At 56.3% G+C, this 24,184-nt stretch overlaps 2 protein-coding genes across 6 annotated transcripts in view; one reads left to right on the forward strand and one right to left on the reverse strand.

The window, feature by feature from the left end:
• The first annotated feature begins 566 nt into the window (after window positions 1–566).
• On the forward strand, window positions 567–9,656 carry UBXN6 (UBX domain protein 6). The gene is made up of 11 exons (XM_017528416.2): window positions 567–764; window positions 4,205–4,368; window positions 4,725–4,789; window positions 5,745–5,873; window positions 6,315–6,412; window positions 7,070–7,145; window positions 7,759–7,843; window positions 7,960–8,179; window positions 8,261–8,391; window positions 8,477–8,625; window positions 9,068–9,656. Exons 1-11 carry the CDS (start codon window positions 682–684, stop codon window positions 9,191–9,193), a joined length of 1,326 nt encoding a protein of 441 aa, XP_017383905.1. The 5' UTR covers window positions 567–681; the 3' UTR covers window positions 9,194–9,656.
• Window positions 9,657–11,444: 1,788 nt separating this feature from the next.
• The window catches only part of CHAF1A (chromatin assembly factor 1 subunit A), a 41,008-nt gene continuing 28,268 nt past the window's right edge, over window positions 11,445–24,184 (reverse strand). For 4 of the 5 annotated variants that reach the window (XM_017528417.1, XM_017528418.2, XM_037738432.1 and 1 more), the window contains 4 exons: window positions 23,650–23,905; window positions 22,006–22,475; window positions 12,399–12,532; window positions 11,445–11,911 (listed from right to left, as the gene is read on the reverse strand). In XM_017528417.1, coding sequence (XP_017383906.1) covers window positions 11,752–11,911; window positions 12,399–12,532; window positions 22,006–22,475; window positions 23,650–23,905 — 1,020 coding nt within the window. In that variant the 3' untranslated portion in view covers window positions 11,445–11,751. The remainder of the gene's footprint in view (window positions 11,912–12,398; window positions 12,533–22,005; window positions 22,476–23,649; window positions 23,906–24,184) is intronic. The other variant, XM_017528419.1, reaches the window with a different exon arrangement.

Here is a 24,184-nt window from a genome sequence, read left to right on the forward strand (position 1 = left end):
CACGACCCGCTAATTTTGTATTTTTGGTAGAGACGGGGTTTCTCCATGTTGGTCAGGCTGGTCTCGAGCTCCCGACCTCAGGTGATCCGACCGCCTTGGCCTCCCAAAATGCTGGAATTACAGGCGTGAGCCGTCGCGCCCGGCAATAATTTATAATTTTTTTAAATAGAAAACATGGTTTTGCCATGTTGCCCAGGGTGGTCTCCAACTTCAGTCAAGCAATCCTCCCACCTGATTCTCCGAAAAGTGCTGGGATTGCAGGCGTAAGCCGCCGAGCCCAGCTTAGGCTGAGCAGCGAACAGGACAGGGCCCAGTACTTTCTCTGCGAAGTTCAGTCGGCCTGTCCCTCTCCCATCAACGTTTGTCACCATTTGGGGAGCGCCACGGAAGGCGCTAGGCAAGGCACTGTCGCCAATCTAGAAGCGCGCTCGTCGCCCTGGCAACGGAGTCCGGAAAAACCACAGAGACGCGGCTCCAGCGTAGAGTGGCCGCCCCGGGCCCGCGACGCACCGAGCGGTAGAGCTGCACTCCGGGCTGATTGTCACGTGGCCGGTGGCGGAAAGGCGGGACTTCCGGCGGGCCGGTATTTTCTTTCCGGTGGTTGGTCCTGGGCGGCCCCTTCCCGACTGGGCCCCGTGCCCCCCGCCCCTGCGGCCCCCCGCCGCCGGGCCAGCCGCCACCATGAAGAAATTCTTTCAGGAGTTCAAGGCCGACATCAAGTTCAAGAGCGCGGGACCCGGTCAGAAGCTCACGGACTCCGTGGGGTGAGTGAGGATCGCTGGAGCTTGAGGCCCTGAGGGGCGGGGACGGCCGGGGAGAGAGGTCTGGGGCCTCGAGGTGCGCGGGAGATCGGAGGGCGGAGGGCGAGGGGCTGGGAGCGGCGGCGAATGAGGGAAAGGGGAGAGGTGCCGGGGGCGGGGCAAGTGGGGCCTAGGGTGGGCGTCAGGGGGAGGGGAGAAAGATCTGGGGGCGGGGCAGGAGGGCGTGTGGGAGGGACCCGGCGAAGGGGCGGGCAGAGGGGAACTTGCTCAGGGGGCGGGGCAGGGGCCGGGAGGGTAGATCTCGGTGGCCGGGCCTCGTAGGCTATGGCGGGGTTCTAGGGCGACGGGGCTGCAGCAAGTTGGGAGTCAGTGGAACGACCCTGGGGGAAAAAAGGGATGATGAGTCCGGAGGCGGGTGGTGAGGGAGAGGTCTGGGGACCCGGCTGGTTCTGAAGCGGCCCGGATGATTTGGGGGAATCTGGGTGACCAGGGATGGGAGCTGAGCTTGGAGGAGGACACACAACTGTGGGATGGGGTGGTGGAGAGTAATTGTGAGGCATCCATGGGAAGAGGGGATGTGGGCTTGGGATCTGGAGCACGTGGGAGGTTGAGGAGACACTAGGAAGTCTGGAAGGCCAGGGAAGTGGTGGTGGGCAGAGTCGTCAGTGACCCAGGAGGTCCCTGCAAATTGGGAGGGAAGGGCTGAGGAAGGTGTGCGAGGAGAGTGGAGGTGAGGGACTCCGACAGATGGTGGTGGGAGGGGAGGGAAAGGAGGTAGCTGCCAGGCCGACTTCTGGATTGTCTAGGGAAGACTTCAAGAGAAGGGCCTGGGCAGGGCTAAGCCAGCTGGCAGGGTGCATGGAAGGTCTGGGAAGAGATGGAACCGGAAACAGTGTGAGGCTGAGGGCTGCTGGGTTGAGAATAGCGAAGCTGGAGAGCTGGGGCCGCTGCAGGGAGCTGGCTGGCCAGGGAGTGGTGGGGACCGATGGAGAGTGAAGGGGAAGGAGGTCAGCCAGGCTGTCAGGGCAGGGGTCTATAAGCAATAATGGAAGGGATTGTGAAGAGGTGGGGGCTGGGAAGGGGTAGGAGGAGATGCAGGGAGGTGGCAGGAAGTTCGGGTCAGGGAATCACAGGCAGTGGGGTGGTGATGGAGGGAGGGCCATAGTGAGGACGTGAGGGTTCCTGGGTGAGAGGCTGAGCAGGAAAGCAAAGGAGGGAGAGGGGTCAGGGACAGAGAGGTCAGGAAGAGAGGTGGACAAATGGGGGGAGCTCTTCATTGATTCAACCAATAGTGGGTGAACGGGGTACTGGAGCCACTGGGACTGGGCGTGACAGGAAGGATCCAGGGGTGTGGGGGCGATGGCTGGATCGGCCCAGAGCCTAGGCATAGAGGGGAAGATAGGGGACGGGAGGGGCGGGAAGAAAAGGCGTGCAGAGGTCCCTTTTGGAGTGATACTGGATATCCAGGGTGTGTGGCACGGGTGGGCACCAAGTCCTGTTTTGGGTTGCAGTGGCAGACAGGACAAGGCCACTGCTTTCCCAGGGCTCACCGCCTAGTGGGAGCTGATAGACGAATAAACCAACACGCCTGGGATGAGAACTCAGGCAGTGCCCGGGGCCTCGAAATAGGGTGAGCAGGGACCGCCAGGTGGTCCGGGAAGGCCTCTGCCAGGACAGCGAGACTTCAGCCGTGAGGCAATCAGCCCCCTCCTTCTCTCCCTGCGGTAGCCCTAGCCCTTTCCAGAACCCCTGCCCTCCTCCCACCGCCAGGAGAACATTCTGGGCAGAAGGCGCAGACAGTGCAGGGCCGCACAATGGGGAGCCGTTGGGGTGTGGGAAGAACGGCAGGGAGCCCGGGGAGATGGGGTCAGGCTGGGAAGGGCTCTCTGGGTTGAGGGAGGCTTTGGGATTTTGCAGTGGGAGGACGTCGTGCAGTGGAGTAGCGCTGACGCTCCCTGAATGAGGTTCCAGAAGAGTCCCTGTGACTGCCCAGGGGAGCAGGGCCCACAAATGGTTGGGGTGAGGTACCCCAGGAAATGCTGTTTTGTTGGAAAGACCTAGATATGGGATGGGGCCAGGGCAGGTCTTCATGAGTCATCTCCTCTTCCACCCAATATGCTCAGCTGTGGGAGGACTGGATAGGCAGGGGTGGGCACAAAGCAGGTTCTGGAAGCCTCCAGACGAGGAGGGAGGGCTTCCTGGGAATCTGAGCAGAGCCAGAGGAATGCAGGGCTTGAACTGAGAGCCTCGTCTCCCAGAAGTTTTTGTAGATCTATAGCATGGAAAGTGACAGCTCCTGCATTCACGGGAGGGGCCTGAGAGGAGAAGGGCGAGACACACATCCCAGCAGATTGGGAGAAAGGGCTGCTCTGCCAGGTCACTGTGCTAAGTGGATTATGGAATCCTCTTTGGCGTAGGGCTTCGTAGCGCAGGGCCGTGATTACCTGAGCTCTTTGTACTTGCACAGCCCCGAGCCTGGTGTGGAGTCATGTGGCCAGGGCAAGGCTGGTTCTGTTGTCAGCTGACCCCAGGGTCTTGCCACAAGGGTGGCATGGCATGGGGTACATCACCTGGACTTTTCAACCCTCTTGGGTTTAGAAACAGGGGATGGTGAGGCCTCCCTGACAGCTTGTTAGGAGGAGGAGTCAACCAACTCAGCTGACCAGCTCCCAGCAGGGGCGTGGCACACAGTAGGTGCTCAGCGAATGAAGCTGTGACCTGAGGGTGGAGACTCTTATGGCAGGAAGGGAGGGAGGACGTGATGGCTCTTGAGTCTCCTCAACTCCTGAGGATGTGGGCTGCATGCAGTGGCTCATGCCTGTAATCCCAGCACTTTGGAAGACTGAGGCAGGCGGATCACCTGAGGTTGGGAGTTTGAAACCAGTCTGACCAACATGGAGAAACTCCATCTCTGTTAAAAATACAAAATTAGGCCAGGTACCGTGGCTCACACCTGTAATCTCAGCACTTTGGGAAGCCGAGGTGGTGGATCACGAGGTCAGCAGTTCAAGACCAGTTTGGCCAATATGGTGAAACCCCGTTTTTACTAAAAATCCAAAAATTAGCCAGGTGTGGTGGTGGGTGCCTGTAGTCCCAGCTACTTGGGAGGCTGAGGCAGAGAATGGCTTGAACCTGGAAGGCATAGGTTGCAGTGAGCCGAGATCGCACCATTGTGCTCCAGCCTGGGCAACAGAGTGAGACTCAGTCTCAAAAAATAAAGAAAGAAAAATAAATACAAAATTAGCCAGGCATGGTGGTGCATACCTGTAATCCCAGCTACTCAGGAAGCTGAGGCAGAAGAATTGCTCGAACCTGGGAGGCAGAGGTTGCAGTGAGCTGAGATCGTACCACTGCACTCCAGCCTGGGCAACAAGAGCGAAACTCCGTCTCAAAAGAAGAAAAATTAGCCAGGATACACTCACTCTCCCTCGGTCTGCCCCCAGGGAAAAGGCCCTCAAAGAGAAACCCACCCAGCCAGCCCCCAGGCAGCCCCGCCAGGGACCCACCAATGAGGCACAGATGGCAGCCGCTGCCGCCCTGGCCCGGCTGGAGCAGAAGCAGTCCCGGCCCTGGGGCCCCACATCACAAGACACCATCCGAAACCAGGGTGAGCTGTGGTCCTCCTCAGGCCCAGGCGGATGCTGTTTGTGGGTCTCAGCCCTGGTGCAGAAGTCACATGAGCAACTGTGGGGTTGTGAGGGTCACCCTTGGGAGTGGCCCCCCGAGGGCAGGGGAAGGGTGGCCTCCAAGGCGGGAGGAGCAGAGACTGGCAGCAGAAACAAGGGCTGCCCAGGCAGTGGGGTGCTGGCTCAGGCCGAGGGGTGGGTGCAGACCAAGCCCCGCAGGGGCCCGGGACAAGTATGCTTGGCTCACAGGCCACCCCAGGAATAAGGGGGCTTGGGCCAGGGGAGAGGCCTGCACACCCTCCCATTCCTGCCTCTCCCTCCTCGGCTTGCCTTCCAGTGAGAAAGGAACTTCAAGCCGAAGCCACCGTCAGCGGGAGTCTGGAGGCCCCAGGGACCAACATGGTAAGAACAGCCACTGGTGGCAGTGTCCCATGCCCAGGGGTGGGGACAGCTTGACTCTGTCACACGGGAGATGTGGCCTCTGCCCTTGGGGCTCTGGGACAGTTGGGAAACCTCGCCTTGACAGGCGGAGGCGGGTTGTGGTGGAACACGGTGCTTTGCAGGACCTTCAGGGCTCGCGCTGAGGCTTCCCAGCTCAGGCCTGGAGAAGTGGACCTCGTGAGCAGTAGCCCAGCGGTCCCTCCCGTTAACCCCTTAAGGGTGCATCCAGTTACAGTTCCCACTTTTCAGAAAGAGAACAGGGGTTGAGAAAGGTGAAAGCAGCTGTCTTCTCCTACACCTCAAAACCAGCAAAGGCAGGACCAAGACCAGAACCAGTCTGTGACTTCAGAGGCCGTACCCTAGTGCTGCCCTCTACTGCCTGCCTTGCAGGTCAAGGGGCCCTGTGGAGATGGGTGTAATCAGGAAGGCCTGCTTGTAGGAAGGAGGTGGGCCTTGAGAGCTCCACTGAAAGGAGTTCTAAGCAGCTTGACCTTCGAGGATTCAGTGAATTTTCGAAGATGGCCTAGAAATGGAGGCTCAGAAGCCAGGCCTCGTCCAGGGCGCTGTGCCCATGGACTCCCACACAGAGCCCCTTCCTCACCAGCTTGGGGACAGGACCAGCAGGAGCCCAGCTGCCATCTGTTAAGTGCTTCTGTGTGTCAGAAGCTGCTCTGTGCTGTCTGTTCTTTACTTTGTTTGGTTCTGAGCAGACCCCACAGGGACATTTGACATATCAGGGGACAGACTCAGGGATTCAGTCACTTGGCCAGGGTGTCTCCCATGGCCTCCAAGTGGAAGGGACAGCGTGAGGACTAGAGATGTATGGCTGTATGGCCCACACTCACAACTGTGGCACTCGGTGGGGGTCGGGGTGGCCTCTGTCCCCAGTCAGACACGGACACTTTCACCGCCCCAGGTATCTCAGCCCAGAGAGGAAGGCTCTGCCCACCTGGCCGTGCCCGGCGTCTACTTCACCTGTCCGCTCACCGGGGCCACCCTGAGGAAGGACCAGCGGGACACCTGCATCAAGGAGGCCATTCTGTCAGTGAGTGGTGCGCGCGCCTGTAGTCCCAGCTACTCGGGAGGCTGAGGCAGGAGAATCACTTGAACCCATGAGGCGGAGGTTGCAGTGAGCCAAGATCATGTCACTGCACTCCAGCCTGGCGACAGTGAGACTCCATCTCAAAAAAAAACAAGCCAGAATGTGAGGCACAGTTCTGCGAGGTCCCACTGGCCACCGAGGCCCCTGGATCTAGCCTGGAGAAGGCGGAAGGGCAGCCTTGAGTTCTGCTCCATCCTGCCTGTGTCGCCTCTGCCCTGGGGTTCGGGCAGGACCAGGGTCTTCAAGGGTCTCTTCCTTGCTGTGATGAGCGCACAGCTGGGGCTGCTCCACACCGCTGCTCTCCCTTAAACACCTTCACCCGGGCAGCCGAGGGCCGTGTGGTCCGGGCTGTCTGAGCTGCTTTCCCTGCTTCCCTCCTCCCAGCGCTTCTCCACTGACCCAGTGGCCGCCTCCATCATGAAGATCCACACGTTCAACAAAGACCGGGACCGGGTGAAGCTGGGCGTGGACACCATCGCCAAGTGAGCACACGGCCCCTTTGCCCTGCCTGGCTCTCCAGCTCACCACAGCCCCCCTCCCACTGGGCTGTCACCCACTCTGGCCCCCTTGTGACCTGCTGAGGTGGGCCAGGAAGGAACACAGGCCAAGAGTGAGGCAGCTGTACCCAATGCCTTCGGGGAAAGAGCTGGTCTTCTTTGGGCCTCAGTTTACCCATGTGCAAAATGAAGGTGTTTAAGGAATCAGGGGTTCCCCACACTGGCTTCCGTGGATCACATGGGGAGCATGTAGAGGACACAGGGTCCCACTCCACTCTCAGCATCCACGCAGGCCTGCAAGTCCACGCTGCCTGCTGGCTCCGAGGGAGCACCCCACAGGAGCCCCACTGCTGACGCTATGGCTCCCCAGCTCTGGCTCTCCGCTCTGACAGCTCTGTGGCTCCCCCACCACTCTGGTTAACTGGTGTCCTCCTGGGTTGGTGGGACAGTGAGGGGTTCCTTGGGGCTCTTGCTGGCACTAGGGGTGGCCTCCAAGGGGTGTCCAAGGTATGCCTCCCACCCCAGAGATGGCCTCCCTCTCTGGGGTCACTTGACCTCTTCTTCCCCCTGACTCGGGGCCAGTGTGGTTGAGCTGCCAGGCAGGCTGGGCCATGCCCCGCTAACCCCTCCGCCTACCCACAGGTACCTGGACAACATCCACCTGCACCCCGAGGAGGAGAAGTACCGGAAGATCAAGCTGCAGAACAAAGTGTTCCAGGTGGGCGTGCCTCCTGCTCGCCAGGCCCAGGCTAGGGGTGGGGGTGGCCAGCCTGCAGGAGCTGGTGGTGGCCCACGCTGGGCCGTGGTCTCCCTGGAGGGGCCAGCAAGAGTCGAGCCACCAGTAGTGAAGGGTTTGGCCGGTAGAGGGTAGCAGGACAGGGCAGGGAGCGAGAGTTTGATGCACCAGTCACCCCAAATCAACAGATTCTGCCTCTGCTCGCCCATGTCCTTTTCCTCTTCTTCAGTTGGGCTAATTTGGGAACACGGCGGCCCTGGGGAGGCTTTTCATGCAAACACAGATGTGTGGCTCTTCCGGGTAAGTGGCAGGGTCTGGCAGCCCTGGCCTGTGTTAGCCTCGCATCTGGCCCTCGCAGTACCAGGCTCCTCAGCCTCGCTCTTCGTGCACAGTTGTGACTTTTCCCTCTGTGTGGAACTGATGGAAACTCCGCAGTCTCCACCTTAGAAAAGCAGGTTTGCAGCAGCACTGAGACAGCCATCCAGGGGTCAGCAGCCGCCCCCAGTAGCGAGAGCCGGGCCCCTGGACTGGGTGGGGAGTGGCCAGGCCATGGAGGAAGCCAGGGGACCACAGTGACCCCCATCTCCACCCCCAGGAGCGCATTAACTGCCTGGAAGGGACCCACGAGTTTTTTGAGGCCATTGGGTTCCAGAAGGTGATGCTTCCCGTCCCAGATCAGGGTAAGCGGACAGGGTCTGGCTGAGTGGGAATGGGGGCGAGGGGCTTCGGGGCAGGAGGGCCTGGCTTGGGGTCTCCCTGCTGCACAGAGTGACATCCATATCCTGCTACACTGTAGATGACCCTGAGGAGTTCTATGTGCTGAGTGACGCCACCCTGGCCCAGACCCAGAGCCTGGAGAGGCACAAGGAGCAGCTGCTGGCCGCAGAGCCTGTGCGTGCCAAGCTGGACCGGCAGCGCCGGGTCTTCCAGCCCTCGCCCCTGGCCTCGCAGTTTGACTTGCCTGGGGATTTCTTCAACCTCACGGCTGAGGAGATCAAGCGGGAGCAGAGGCTCAGGTGGGCCTAGTGTCTGCCGGGTGGGGTGGGGAGGGGTGGGAGAACCCGGGCCAGCCAGCCTGACCCAGCCTGTATGTCCAGGTCTGATGCGGTGGAGCGGCTGAGCGTGCTGCGGACCAAGGCCATGCGGGAGAAGGAGGAGCAGCGGGGGCTGCGGAAGTACACCTACACGCTGCTGCGCGTGCGCCTCCCCGATGGCTGCCTCCTGCAGGGTGGGCACCGGTGATGCCCGGGGAGGGCGGCTCGGATTGGCAGGGGTCCCTGGGCCTGACCCGCTGTCACTCTCCTGATCCCCAGGGACCTTCTACGCCCGGGAGCGGCTGGAGGCAGTGTACGGTTTCGTCCGGGAGGCCCTGCAGCATGACTGGCTGCCTTTTGAGCTGCTGGCCTCTGGAGGGCAGAAGCTGTCAGAGGACGAGAATCCGGCCTTGAACGAGTGCGGGCTGGTGAGTGTCGGCCCCCAGGAGTGCTGCTGACCCCATGCCTCCGCGGGTTCTCCTGGAACCAGCACAGACCCCCAGGGGGGAGGCTCCTTGTTCTCAGGGCAGAGGACCTGAGCAGGTCCTTGGGTTTGAATCTCACCTTCCCACTTACTGGCAGCATGGCCTTGAGTAAGTCCATAACTACTACATGCCTCAGTTTCCCACCTGTAAAATGGGAGGGGTGACACATGTTAGCTGGTGCAGTAGATTTAGGTTTATCTCCTGGGAGTCCCGAGGGACAGAGGGCAGGAGGCCTGGGTGCGAGCCACAGCGCCTCACAACCTGAGGCATCCCTGAGCCCAGGTTGCCCGCTGAGGTCCCTGCTGTGGGAAGGGCCGACTGTGCTTGGCTCTGTCTTTCCACCATGCTGCCACACAGAGACAGTGACGGCCTGCCCCAACTGCAGGTGCCCTCTGCCCTCCTGACCTTCTCGTGGGACTTGGCCGTGCTGGAGGACATCAAGGCCGCCGGGGCCGAGCCAGACTCCATCCTGAAACCTGACCTCCTGTCAGCTATCGAGAAGCTCTCGTGAAATAAAAGCAGGGTTGGCCTCAGCCCTGTGGGTCTGTCTCATGCTCTCCCTGTCCCTGTCCCTACCGCCCCAGGGCCTCCAAGCCACCTCTGGAAAGACTTGCTCTTCCCCATGGGCAAGGGAAAGGTGTCGGCCGGCTGTGGAGCCATGGAACCAGGCCCCATGGCAGAGCCTCCCAGCCCCCAAGGGAGAGGCCTGGGGACACCACCAAATCGAAGCCCTCCCTAGCTGCAGTAACTGTGTCCTGAAGCCCCTGGGCAGACATACGAGCATCTCCCTGGACAGTAGAGCAGGTCCATGGCATAGGTCCTGTTCCCGTGTGCCATGGGTGGCAGCAGCTGCACCCGACGCTGGGGCTGGTCTGTGGATGTGGGTGACGACAGCAGGAGGGGACACTGGCCTTCCAGCACAGACCTGCAGTTACTAAATTATGAACCCAAATAAACAGGGTGTTTGAATATGGTTTCCTGGTGCTCTGTTCAAACCATGGGACACAGGCCAGGCTCAGCTGATGCGGAGCAGACAACACATGGGGGCTGGGTGTGGCTCCCTGCCAAGGCAGCACCAGGCAGAAACCTGCTCTCCGGCCAGTTCCTGGCCACAAGTGCCTGCCGAGCCTCCCCTGCCTGGGGAGGAAGTTCTGTGGGATAGCGGAGGCTGTGCTGTGCCCACAAAGGCCCAGTCCCTGCGTGCCTCCCTCAGCCTGGGAGGTGAGTGCTGTCACAGGCTGGCTTCACCGTGGCTAGTGGGACAAAGTATCCTGAAGACAGTTCGTGGGTATGATGAACGATCTTGAGCTGGGAGATGGTCCTGGGTGGTCCGGGGAACAGTGTCCCCAACACAGTCCTCACGAGAGGTGGTGGAAGGGTGAGTCAGAGAGAGACTTAAAGAGGCTGCGCCATGGCTGTAAAGGTGGAGGAAGGGCCCCCAAGCCAAGGGATGCGGTGCCTCTGAGCACTGGGAAAGCTTCCAGGAGGGCCTGGCCCCGTCCACAGCTTGATGTTAGCCTGGCGAGGCATGCATACGTTCTGACCTCAGAGCTGTGAGATGGTGACAGTTGCTTTAAGCCACCAGGTTTGTGGTCCGGCAGCCCCAGGGGACACGTGTGCCCGGCTCCACTGCTGACTTGATGCAGGTCTGCACCAGGGGGAGGTGGCCAGGGCCTGTGCTCATACCCCTGACCTTGCATCGGTCCCTGCCTCACCCCTAGCTGGCCCAGTGCTGTGGGTCCCCCTGAGGGTCCCCTGACAGGGCTCAGGTCTCCGGTCCTCTGACCGCTGTCAGCCAAGTGATGGACAGACGTGCAGCCTCAAGTCCCCAGTGTGACTGCAGTATTCCACTCTCACAGAGAGCTTGGGAGGAGCCCCCAACATGCCTTTCTGTCACAACTTGGGCCACCAGCAGCTGCTTGCTTTCCTGTCGCCCCGACCCGTGGGCTGTCTGGGCAGGCATCTGGTATCTTGTTTGCTGCCCTGGCCAAGGAACCGGCACCACCCCAGCTGGTGTAGGCACCCGGCTCGTTGAGAACAGAGGCTGTCCCTCCAGTCCTGCATCCCCTGCTGGCCCCAGAATGCAACTCCGGATTGTCAGGAGCCCCTGTAAAGCTCGCCAGAGGCATGCACGGGGGGAGCCTCTGCTTCGTGCACAGCCGAACCCTGCTTCCCAGGAGGAAGGCGGTAGCCAACACCTTCCCCACACAGGGTCCCCTTAACGGAAGCTTAGACTTAAGGCAGGGTGTGGCCGGGAGAAGCAGGGCTGGCGAGGGTGACCCTCCCTGTGGCTATGTGTGCTCTGGGCCGCTCAATACCACAGCAGCTGTCACCTCTCCTCCCTCGGGGACGACGGGGATAAAGCCCCCGCCCCCAGGAGCGGGTAGGTCACCTCCTAGCTCCAGCACTAGAAAGACATGCACCTGACCTAGGGATGGATTCTCACAAAGCCTCAGACTAGAAGCCAAACTCCACTCCTGGCAGCTCTGGGTTGAGAAAGGTGACCCCAGCAGGTCACGAACACCCCCTCCTAACCTCCCAACCCAGGGCAGGAGGGACTGCCAGGCAGAAGCTCGTGGGGAGAAAACCACACCTTGAACCAGGTTGGCCTTGTACAAGGACTTAGCAACAAACAGATGGGACAGTGCTGTCACAGGGCACAAGGCTGCCCCCGGACACCAGGCACCACGTGGGGCCGGGCCATAGGCAAGGCGCATCCTCAGAGAAACACGATGATCTCAGGAAAGACAAGACAGAGCGGCTCAGGGCTAGAGAATAAGTTTATACACTGCCTCGTTAGGTCCAGGTGCACATGGCCAGGCAGGTGATCCTGGCGCTTCAATTCATTTACAAGCATTGGATTCCACGCCTGCTCCCGTGCCCGCAGGCTTCCCCGATAGGCCAGCAATCTCAATAATGCTTTATTAAAGGGCAGATTCATATGTAGCTCTTGGGGGAATTTTTACAAATATCAAAGGAACTAATCCAGCATCCTATATAGAACTCTGCACACCTCGGGAAGGTCCGTGAAGCAGGACAAAGTGCTCTTTACACAGGAATCAAGTCGGTTCAAGTATCTGCTCCGGGGGGAGGACGCCCTAAGCGTTCTACATACGTCACCACGGCTCTCAAGAGGCACCCAGTGGGCTTGAGGGCAGGGCGGCCTTGCCAGCGTCCACCCCCACAGCACCCCCATCTCCAGAAGCGGTGCCACACGGGGCCTGGACCTCTGCAGGGTGAGAGAGGCAGGGTCTTGAGCTGGCTGTGCCCACCAGGCTCCCTGGGGGAAGACCCCACCCTGCTGCCTCCTGGTGCCTGTGACAGCCCAGGGGGCGGGACCCTCCACCCACAGACGGAGGCTAGGGCACTGTGCCCCCTTGTAGAGGTGATCACCTGCCCTCAGGCTGACCCTGCTGGCTGCCACTCGAGCACACTCCTTCAACTCAGCCTGCCGCAGGGCCTCTGTACTTCTTTAGGGAGCACTCCAGAAATCCACCTGGCCCTCCTTCCTGCCTCAGTGCAGCCTTCTCTGACCCCATCCCACCTGAGACTCCCAGCACAGGCCCTCTCGGCTCTGCGGCCACAAGGGTGCCTGGCATGGTCAGCACCCAGGTCCCAGCCCGTCCGAGGATGCGGCAGGGTGGGAGCCACTCCCAGCCACAAGCCCTCCTGGTGGCCCCATCCCCTCCCTGTTGAGGCTCACCTCCTGTGCCCACCTCACCAGTGCATTCTGCTGTCTAGAGCCCTTCTCACCCGCAGCATCCGGGATGTCCATGATCATACAGTCGCCCTCCTCCTCTTCCTCCTCCTCCGTGTCTGCCTGGAAGCCATCCATGTCCTCAGCACCAACCTGGACAGGCAGGGCACGTAGCTGTCAGCACTGCAGGCGGCAGTCACACTGGTGCCGGGGGGCCTCTGGGAGTGTGACCCCTCCCTCCCACCCCCAACACACCCCAACATCCTGAACCCAATTTGGCAACGAACTGTCCAAATCTGAGAGGTTTATCAGAGGCCACAGTCAGATAACCTTGGGGGTTCCCTCAAATGAAATGGACTCAGATTTCCCAAACAGCCATCACTGCCACCTACAGAATCGTCTCCAGTCAGTGGCAGGCCACATACCTGACAGTGGTCCCATCAGATTACAACTGTATTTTTATTTAATATGTATGTATATATTTTGAGGCACAGTCTTGCCTTATCACCCAGGCTGGAGTAAAGTGGTACCACCTAGGCTCACTGCAACCTCCGCCTCCCAGGTTCAAGTGATTCTCCTGTGTTAGCTCCCCGAGCAGTGGGGATGACAGACACCTACTACCACACCTGGCTAATTTTTGTATTTTTAGTAAAGACTGTGTGTGTGAGGGGGTGTTTCCACGATGCTGCCAGGCTGGTCTTGAACTCCTGACTTCAGGTGATCCGTCAGCCTCACCCTCCCAAAGTGCTGGGATTACAGGCGTGAGCTACCGCACCTGGCCACGACTGTATTTTTGCTGTGCCTTTTCTACATTTACAGATAAATACCACTGGGTTACAAGTGCCTGCAGGACTGAGCATAGGTTTGCAGCCCAAGAACACCGGGCTGAACCATGCGGCCCATGCGTGCAGCAGGCTGTCTATCCAGGGTGTGTAAGAACAACCCAGTGCATCAGCACAACCACAAAACTGCCTGAGGACACCTCTGAATGCATCCCTGACGTGAAGCTATGACTGTGACTTGTGAATAAATCAAAACAAAGGGGCTCTGGATTTCTGGCTCAGTTTGAAAAACTGACAGAGTATGCATTTTTCTCTGAATTAACTCATATATTTTTAAAGAGACAGGGTCTCGCTCTGTGGGCCAGGCTGGAATGCAGCAGCATGATCAGGGCTCACTGCAGCCTGGACCTCGCAGGCTCAAGCAATCCTCCCACCTCAGCCTCTTGAGTAGCTGGGACTACAGGCATCAGCCACAATGCCCGGCTAATATTCTCATTTTTAGGAGAGACAGGGTCTCATTTTCCTCCTAGGCTGGCCTCCAATTCCTGGCCTCAAGCAATCCTCCTGCTTCACCTTCCCAAAGTGCTGGGACTACAGGCATGAGCCACCATGCCCAGCTAATATTTTCTTTTTTTAAATTAAAAAAAATTTTTTAAAAGAATGGGGTCTCGCTATATTGCCTAGGCAGGTCTCGAACTCCTGGGCTCAAGCTATCCTCCCACCTCTGCCTCCCTAAGAGCTGGGATTACGGGCATGAGCCACAGCGCCTGGCAATATTTTCATTTTTAGGAGAGACAGGGTCTCATTTTTTTCCTAGGCTGGCCTCCAATTCCTGGCCTCAAGCAATCCTCCTGCTTCACCTTCCCAAAGTGCTGGGACTACAGGCATGAGCCACTGTGCCCGGCCGATTTATTATTATTATTATTTTTTCTTTGAGACGGAGTTTTGCTGTTCTTGCTCAGGCTGGAGTGCAATGACACGACCTCAGGTCACTGCCACCTCCGCCTCCTGGGTTCAAGCAATTCTCCTGCCTCAGTCTCCCAAATAGCTGGGATTACAGGCGTACGCCACCACAGTCAGCTAATTTTGTATTTTTAGTAGAGACAGGGTTTCTCCATGTTGGTCCAGCTGGTCTCAAACTCCTGACTTCAGGTGATCTGCCCACCTCAGCCTCCCAAAGTGCTGGGATTATAGGCGTGAGCCACTGCGCCCGGCCCTATTTTTGAGATAAAGTCTCACTCTGTCCCACAGGCTGGAGTGCAGTTGCGTGATCTTGGCTCACTGCAACCTCCACCACCCGGGTTCAAGCTATTCTTCTGTCTCAGACTCCCAAGTAGCTGGGTCTACAGGCGCACGCCACCACACCTGGCTAATTTTTGTATTTTTAGTAGACAGGGTTTCACCATATTTGCCAGGCTGGTTTCGAACTCCTGACCTTGTGATCTACCCACCTTGGCCTCCTTAAGTGCTAGAATTACAGGCACAAGTCACTGTGCCCAGCCAATTTATTATTTCAAATAACTTGCTGAGATCTCAATACGCCAATGTCTCATTTGCCCATCTTCCCCAGTGCAGTGCCTGCTCCCTTGGCATAGGGCTGTCCCTTCATCTGATTTGCACTCACACCAGTTCAGCCGGCTAGTATACTAATCATCATCTGAGAAAAGGGGAACAGAAGTCAGGGACACAGGTAAGGTGGGGAAGGACTGGACTGAGGGTTTGCGTTTCCAGTTACTTTTTTTTTTTTTTTTTTTTTTTTTTGAGACTGGTATTCCGTTACCCAGGCTGGAGCAGAGCGATGCAGTCATAGCTCACTGTAGCCTTGACCTTCTGGACTCAAGCAATCCTCACACCTTAGCCTCTGGAATAGCCGGGACCACAGGTGTGTGCCGCCATGCCCGGCTAATTTTTTTTTATTTTTGGTAGAGACAAGGGGTCTCACTATGTTGCCCTGGCTGGTCTCAACCTCCTGGGTTCAAGCTGACCCCCCCGGCCTCAAGCCATCCTCCTGCCTCAGACTCCTGAAGTGCTGGGATTACAGGTGTGAGCCACCGCACCTGGCCCCAATGAGATTCCTGAGCTGTTGGCATTTGCTTTCACCAAAGGAGACTGAAAGACAGGACGTATGGAGGCCTGATTCCTACCACGAGCCTCCACATCAGTGCTCACTCTCTCTGTGCGTGAACAAAAACCCATCCCAGGAAGGAGAGCCACGCTTATTTCAGCAGGGAGGCTAGTCCTCTCAACTCCGGGAATTCTTCCTCTACATAAACCTCCATTCACCTAGAAAATCGACTGCACAGTAACACAATGGTCAGAGCACAGCGCCTGGCCACACTGACTGGGTTCCAATTGTCCCCATGCATTCACACGTAGGGGGCTCCCCAGGCAGCATGGGCTGATCCTGTGAGGACACAGGAGGACTTTTTTTTTAAATATAAAAGAAACAGGGTCTTGCCCTGTCACCTAGGCTGGGGTGCAGTGGTGCGATCACAGATAACTGCAGCCTCCAACTCCTGGTCTCAAGTTATCCTCCTGCCTCAGCCTTCCAAAGTGCTGGAATTACAGGCACGAGCCACCGAGCCCAGCCTAGGGCCATTTTCAACTACCTTTTTGAAAGAATAGTTAAGCAAAGAAGGGTCTGAGAGTCCCCTGTACACTCTGCTGAGGAGCGACACTGGGGGTGTTAAAAGGAACAAGCCAATTTCTTCAGAGCCATCTCAAGTCACTGGGACCTCTCTCCACACAGGAGATGCACTGACACACGAGGCTTTTTTTGGATCCACAATTTTTTAGCACAATCACCACTCTCACCCTCTAGGCTCAAGACAGGCTTTAACACATGACACCAAGTCCCACTGTGCTGAGAGCTGCCAGCAGCTTGCTTCACAGGACAGCTGTCATCTCACGGGCAGCACTGCAAGTGCTAAACACAGACACGGAGGAGCTCGGACTACGGAAAATGGGAGTTGGGAAAACGTTTAGCAACTACATGGGATGAAGATGGTGTCACTAACATCTATTCCCCCCCTCCTTTTTTTTTTTTGAGACGGAAACTCACTCTTTTGCCCAGGCTGGAGTGCAATGGCACGATCTCTGCTCACAGCAACCTCTACCTCCCGGGTTCAAGTGATTCTCCTGCCTCAGCCTCCCAAGTAGCTGGGATTAGAGGTGTGCACCACCAACACTCAGCTAATTTTCGTATTTTTAGTAGAGATGGGGTTTCACCACGTGGGCCAGGCTGGTCTTGAACTCCTGGCCTCAAGCCTGCCTCATTCTCCCAAAATGCTGGGATTACAAGTGTGAGTGATGGCACCCAGCCATCTATGCTGCTTTAGTTTTATTCTGATCACATAATCTGTTCTGTTGGCAAGGGCAAACACACCCTTCCTTGTATTTAAAAAAATTTAAATAAAATCAAGCCCCCAAAAGTTGAGGTGTCCCAGGGCCTCATAGATAATGGCGCTTCACCCCACTAGGTCAGAATGCCTTATGAATATCTCCTTTAAGCTCTAAATGAAAAGATTACTCCCTGGCTCAGGTCTGTAATCCCGGTACTTTGGGAGCTCAAGGTAGGTGGATTGCTTAAGCCCGTGAATTCAAAGACCAGCCTGGGCAACAAAGCAGGACTCAATGTCTACAAAAAATAAAAAACCAAAAACTCTCCACACACGAGCATGGATGCAGCTGGAAACCATTATCCTTAGCAAACTAATGCAAGAACAGAAAAGTAAGAATCACATGTTCTCACTTAAAGAACACATGGACAAAGGGGAACAACAGACACCAGGGCCTCCTTGAGGGTGGAGGAAGAAGCTCAGAAAAAATATTATCATTAACTGGTAAATAATCTATATACCGACCCCTGTAACATAAGTTTGCCAACCTGCACATGTACCCCTGAACCCAAAATAATAAAAACTAAAAACTCAGAATGGGGCTGGGTGTCAGAAATCTGTAATCTCAGAGTTTCAGGAGGCTCAGGCAGGAGGATGGCCTGAGGCCAGGAGGTTGAGACTGCAGTGAGCTATGAATGCACCACGGCACTCCTGCCTGGGCAACAGGGCAAGACTCTGTTTCTAATTTAAAAACATAACAAGCAGTGGGCATGGTGGCTCATGCCTGTAATCCCAGCACTTTGGGAGGCCGAGGTGGGCGAATCATGAGGTCAAGAGTTCGAGACCAGCCTGACCAACATGATGAAATGCATCTCTACTAAAAATTCAAAAATTAGCCAGGTGTGGTGGTAGGCGACTGTAATCCCAGCTACTCAGGAGACTGAGGCAGGAGAATTGCTTGAACCTGGGAGACGGAGGTTGCAATGAGAAGAGACCACGCCACTGTACTCCAGCCTCGGCGACAGAGTAAGACTCAAGTCTCAATAAAAAGATGAAAACTCTCAAATTGGGAAAAAAGTGTAACCCAATAAAAAACATGGATGTACACCATTTGCAGATGAATAGCCACCCCTCCCCATGAGTGCAGCAGTATCCGTCAGAAGCTTGATTAAATGCCAGTAGGCTGGACAGAAGATCACTTGAGCCCAGGAGGTGAGAGACCAGCCTGGGTAACAAACTGTCTCTACAAAATATTTAAAGATTAGCTGGGTATGGTGGCACGTACCTATATTCCCAGCTCCTAAAGAAGCAGAGGAGGGAGCACCACTTGAGCCCAGGAGTGGAGGCTACAGTGAGCTGTGACTGAATCACTGAACTGCAGCCTGGGTAACAGTGAGACTTTGTCTCAAAATAACCAGACAATGCCAGGGGACATGTCCCATCTGGGCTCTTGTGCTTCCTGGGCCCCTCCCCACGCAGGCTCTGAACAGTGCCAGGCCCTGCTCCCTAGGGAAGTTTATGTCCCAAACTGCAGGAGGTTCAGGGATGTGAGCGAAGCACCAAGCTGGGCCTGGGTCTCTATTCCTTCAGGTGTGGCCTTTGTGTGTCCACTGCACTGCTAAGCCCCAGGAGGCCCTCACCTGTGCCACGCACGGCAACAGAGGCCACCAATCGCGCATGTGGCCACCACTGCCATGCATTTGCAGGTGAGATGTTGCATTTTGCTGACTCCAAGACCCACCCAGCCTCTCTGACCCACTCTAGCTAAAGTGGGTGCACCCCTCTTTCCTGGTAGTTAGAGATGATGGCCAGGTACCTGCCACCCCCGAAGCACAGAAACTCACACCTGATGCTGGACACCTGGGGCTCAGGGTGCCATGTTCCCAGTGAGGAAACACGGGTTCCACATGTTGACAGGGAGCAAGAGCAGTAATTGGGAGGACCCAGGACAGGGCACTGCATCCCAGCTGGGAGAGTGAAGCTGCCACATCAAACCAGCAGAGGAGGGTGGGGGAGGGAGCTGGTCCAAGCCCTGGGCTGCTGCGCGGAGGATGAGACCCAAAAGGAATGTCTGAGGGACATGGGTTCCCAGGGGAGGGCTGATCAGCAAAAGCACTGAAACACTGCTTGCATGGTATCACAGGCAGAGGGACCTTCCCGCCCTGATCATTTTCAGACTGAGGAGCTCCAGTTCCCTCTAAGGCTGTGCAGGTCACAAGGGAAAGGCGCTGCTCACACACGGCTTCAACAAGGAATGCAGCCAGTGAAGCTTCATGTGGGGCTGCCTGGGGCCCAGCTCCCAGGCACTGGGCTCCCCACGATGCCATGCCGCCTTCACAGAGCCAGGAAAGCTGTGTACACAACACGCTGTGCAGGGACAAAGGCTCTAGGGAGTGCCAGCAACAGTTCCAGTGACAGCCCCAGACCCTCTGGGATGCTCTGAAGGCCTCTCCTGCTATGACAGTTAAGGGAGATTCACAGTATGTCAAGGTCCACGGCTGTGTGCTGCCATCAGGGAGATGACTGGACATCACCTCAGGAGCCATTTCTCTTACCTCCCTCCCTGCCACTATGTTAATGACCACTTTAAAAGAAAAAAAAAAAAAAAAAAATGGAATCTCGTGCTGTTGCCCAGGCCAGAGTGCAATGGCATGGTCTCGGCTCCCTGCAACCTCCGCCTCCTGGGTTCAAGCGATTCTCCTGCATCAGCCTCCCAAGTAGCTGAGATTACAGGCACTCACCATCATGCCCGGCTAATTTCTGTATTTTTAGTAGAGATGGGGTTTCACCATGTTGGCCAGGCTGGTCGTGAATGCCTGACCTCAGGTAATCCACCCTCCTCAGCCTCCCAAAGTGCTGGGATTACAGGCGTGAGCCACCGTGACCGGCCATCAACCACTTTTAACATCAGAGAAGAGGATGCAAGTTGGAGCTGGGGGTTGACCACTGTCTTGCTCCTTGTCCCAAGTCTCTGAAAACCTGTAACTCCATCAGATCATGGCCTGGAAGGCCCAAGGTTCACAAGGACAAACAGGTTTGCACTAAGAGTAGATATTAGAAATGAAGCTCAGGGGGCCAAGCACAGGGGCTCACACCTATAATCCCAGTGCTTTGGGAGCCAAGGCAGGGGGACTGCTTAAGGCCAGGAGTGCTTAAGGCCATTGAGTGGAGGTACAGATGGTTCCCATACACTTTCTTTGCCAAAGCCAAGCCAAGCCACCCCATTACCAACATCACCTTCCAGAGCAGTGCATTGGTTACAATCAGTGTACCTTAGGCTGGGCACTATGGCTCATGCCTGTAGTCCCAGCACTTTTGGAAGCCCAGGTGGGAAGATCACTTGAGCCCAGGAGTTGGATACTAGCCTGGGCAACGTGGCAAAACCCCACCTCTACGAAAAATAAAAATTTATTTTTACTTTTTGTAGAGACCAGCATGGGCAATATGGTGAAACTCTGCCTCTACAAAATATTAGCTGGGCACAGAGGCATGTGTCTATAGTCTCTCTCAGCTACTCAGGGGGCTGAGGTGGGAGGACTGCCTGGGCCTGGGGAGGTCAAGGCTGCAGTGAGTGGTGACCATGCCACTGCACTATAGCCTGGGCAACATAGTAAGACTGGAGACTCAAAAAAAAAAAAAAAAAAAACTCAGTTATGTACACTGTGTGGTAAGGACAGAAAGTCTGCATGAATGCTAATAAGGCTGATCCATGGCTGGGGTCTGGGGTGGGTGCCAGGGGCCACTGGCTCTCTGAGCACCACAGTTTCTTCCTAAGACCAGGCAGTGCCCGTCACACACCCCACAGCTCCGTGCGCTTGTACCTCTGAGGCACCCATGAGGCTGTAATCACAGAGCACTCATTCTCCTTATAGGCTCTTGCCTGTGCCTCACATCGGGTGGTGTTTTGCATGTCCCAGTGTCTGTGCAACTGATCAGAGTGCCTGGTGCACATTAAGTCCTTAATAACTGTCATTGAATGCAAAATTAAAGAACCCATGAACGAAAATAAAAATGCCACCACTTGGGATATTATGCAGTGTGGAAAAAAAAAAAAAAGCTATCAAGCCACAAACAGACATGGAGGAAACATCGATACTGCCAAGTGAAAAGAGCCACACGAGGTGGCATTCCAGCTACGGGGCAATCTGAAAAGGCCGAATCAAAGATACAGAGAGGTCGGTGATTTCCAGGAGACTGGATGGGCAGAGCACAGGGGCCTTTCAGGGCAGAGAGGCCGCTCTGTTCAGAATAATACAAGCGGATGCACAGCATCCAACATTTGTTCAAATCACAGAACCCTCAACACCAGGAACAAACCCTAATGGAGACTACAAACTCTGAGTGGTTGTGATAAGTCAAAGAAGGTGCATTTTGTCTATTTATTTTTAGAGATAGGGTCTTGCTCTCTCGCCTAGGCTGCAGTCCAGTGGTATGATCATAGCTTACTGCAGCCTCAATCTCCGAGGCTCCAGCAATCCTCCCACCTCAGCTTCCCAAGCAGCTGAGCCTACAGTTGCACGCCACCACTTGGATAATTTTAAATTTTTATTTTTTGTGGAGGTGGGGTTTTGCCACGTTGCCCAGGCTAGTATCCAACTCCTGGGCTCAAGTGATCTTCCCACCTGGGTTTCTGAAGGTGCTGGGACTACAGGCATGAGCCATGGTGCCCAGCCTAAGGTGCACTGATTGTAACCAGTGCACTGCTCTGGAAGGTGATGTTGGTAATGGGGTGGCTTGGCTTTGCTTTGGCAAATAAAGTGTATGGGAACCATCTGTACCTTCCACTCGATTTTCCTGTGACCCTAAAACTACTCTAAGAGTAAAGTTATTTAAAAAACACAAAAGCAACAAGCGCGGTGGCTCATGCCTGTAATCCCAGCACTTTGAGAGGCTGAGGCGGGAACATCACGAGGTCAAGAGATTAAGACCGTCCTGGCCAACATGGTGAAACCCCGTCTCTCCTAAAAATACAAAAATAAGCTGGGCGTGGTGGCGCATGTCTGTAGTCCCAGCTACTCGAGAGGCTGAGGCAGGAGAATCACTTGAACCTGAGAGGCAGAGTATGCAGTGAGCCGAGATGGCACCACTGTACTCCAGCCTAGCGACAGTGCAAGACTCTGTCTCCAAAACCACCAACCAACCAACCAACACCAGGCGCAGTGGCTCACACCTATAATCCAAGCACTCTGGGAGGCCCAGGAGGGTGGATCTCAAGGTCAGGAGTACAAAACCAGCCTAACGTGGTAAAACCCCATCTATACGAAAAATACAAAATTTCGCCGGGTGTGGTGGCCCATGCCTGCAGTCCCAGCTACGCAGGAGGCTGAGGCAAGAAAATCACTTGAACTTGGGAGGCAGAGGTTGCAGTGAGCTGAGATCATGCCACTGCACTCTAGCCTAAGCGACAGAGCAAGACTCCGTCTCAAAATAAATAAAAAAAAACAATCAACCACCAAACACAAAAGCCCAGTGGGGCTGCCGACATGCCCACCCCGCCCCACCTCACCTGGCCGTCGTGCCTGCGCTTCTTCATGAACTGGGTGATGCACATACTGCCCGCTGACTTCCTCTTCAGTGAGACAGGAGTACCCTGGCTGGGCCCCATGGAGGGGATGCCACCATTGTCCTCTCTGGGGGCTGAGGGCACCGTGGTCACGTAGTTCCACTGGCACGGAACAGGCAGGTGCTCCTGTTCGAAGCTCTGCAGCACCTGCGGGTGCACGTACCAACACATCCTGAAGTCAGGCCGCTTCTCGTACACTGAGTTCTCGGAAATGAGCCGCTTGAGCCGGGACTTGGAGGGGACAGTGGCATCCTCGCCAGGGGTCGGGGTGTGCAGGCAGGTGGCAGAGGGGCTCAAGGGGCTGCCGTTGTGCTTGCTGAGCAGTCCGCGGCGGCAGTGCTCCTGGAACTCCCGGATGATGACCTTGCTCCCATTCACGTTGCCATGCAGCAGCGGCAGCAGCTGGGCCAGGACTGGCGAGAGGGAACATGGGTGGGCATGAGGCTTGGGGAGACACGCACCACCACAGGCCAAGGTGGGGGAACCACACACAGCTCCTCATTGCCATTGAGGCTTGGGGCACAGCCAGCTTCGGGGACAGGAGGCTTCATAAGGGCAGTCTTAAGAAAGGGCAGCACCCACACACCTGCCCAGAAGTGAGCCTCAGCCAGGCACGTGCATTGCCACGGCTGACTTTGAATGCCTGCTGTTCCTACCCCAATGGTTGCCCTGCTCTCCTTGTATGCCATGGTCCCTCCCTAGTTTTTTGAATTTTTTTTTTTTTTTTGAGACGGAGTTTCATTCATGTTACCCAGGCTGGAGTGCAATGGCGCGATCTCGGCTCACCGCAACCTCCGCCTCCTGGGTTCAGGCAATTCTCCTGCCTCAGCCTCCTGAGTAGCTGGGATTACAGGCACGCGCCACCATGCCCAGCTAATTTTTTTTTTTGTATTTTTAGTAGAGACGGGGTTTCACCATGTTGACCAGGATGGTCTCGATCTCTTGACCTCGTGATCCACCCGCCTCGGCCTCCCAAAGTGCTGGGATTATAGGCTTGAGCCACCGCGCCCGGCCTAGTTTTTTGAATTTTTTTTTAAGGCAGGGGCTCACTCTGTCGCTCAGGCTGGAGAGCAGTGGCAGGATCATGGCTCACTGTAGCCTTCTAGGCTCAAGCAGTCCTCCCACCTCAGCCTCCTGAGTAGCTAGGAACACAGGTGTGAGATACCATGCCCAGGTCATTTTGCATTTTCTGCAGAGATGGGGTTTTGCCATGTTGCCCAGGCTGGTGTCGAAGCACAAGGCTCAACCAATCCTCCCACCTTGGCTTCCCAAAGTGCTAGAATCACAGGCGTGAGCCCACTGTGCCTGGCCCCTCCTTGGCTTTTGAGAAAGCATAACCCCCACTCTAGCACTGTGGGTGCCCATGTCCTGGTTGATAAAACAAGCCAATTAAGGGACCTGCCTTGTCCTGCCACTGGGGACATCATCAAATGTACGAACGTGTATGAGAAGAGGGCTGGCCGCTGTTATTTGTGGGAAGAATGTTTGCATCACGGACCCACTAGCCTGTAAGACTCTTGCCCTCAGCTCTGGAATTGGCTGGGCCTGACCACGTCCCTGAGGAGGGGAGGTCTCGCCCATACTCACTTTGCTGGTCCCTCTTCTCCCGCTTGGAGGCCTTGGGTGTCTGTTCCTCCTGGGCGGGCGCGGTCTCCAGGAAGCAGGCTGCGAACTGCTGCAACACCTTCAGGTCCTCGTCCCCACAGTCCCCATCAGCCACCCACACGCAGCCGATTTTCACAGGCTGCAGGACGCGGAACCGCTTCCCCTTGGCCAGAAACTCGTCCCACTCCTTAGCCTTCAGTTTCTGGCGGACCTTGTGGTTCTCAGGGTCAGCGCACTCCTAGTGGGTTAGAAAGCAGAAATTTATTTGGAGTTCTCGCTCCACTATTCCCAGGCACTCTTTTGAGATTCCAGTCCCCAGACAGCTGGGGAGCAAGAGAAAAGGATGTGTAAAGCTTCTGACAGTGTCAGGGCCGGGGCAGAGCATACCACGTGCTGGCTATCCCTCTTCCAGACAGAATTATTCTACATGGAATAATTGACACCTGGTCTTCTCTGGGAGAGTCACAGACATTTCTGAGCTCACCCATCAGGCCTCTTTTAACACCACTCTCAATTT

This window comes from Cebus imitator, unplaced genomic scaffold (assembly GCF_001604975.1).
Source record: "Cebus imitator isolate Cc_AM_T3 unplaced genomic scaffold, Cebus_imitator-1.0 Scaffold53, whole genome shotgun sequence".
NCBI classification, from domain to species: Eukaryota; Metazoa; Chordata; class Mammalia; order Primates; family Cebidae; genus Cebus; species Cebus imitator.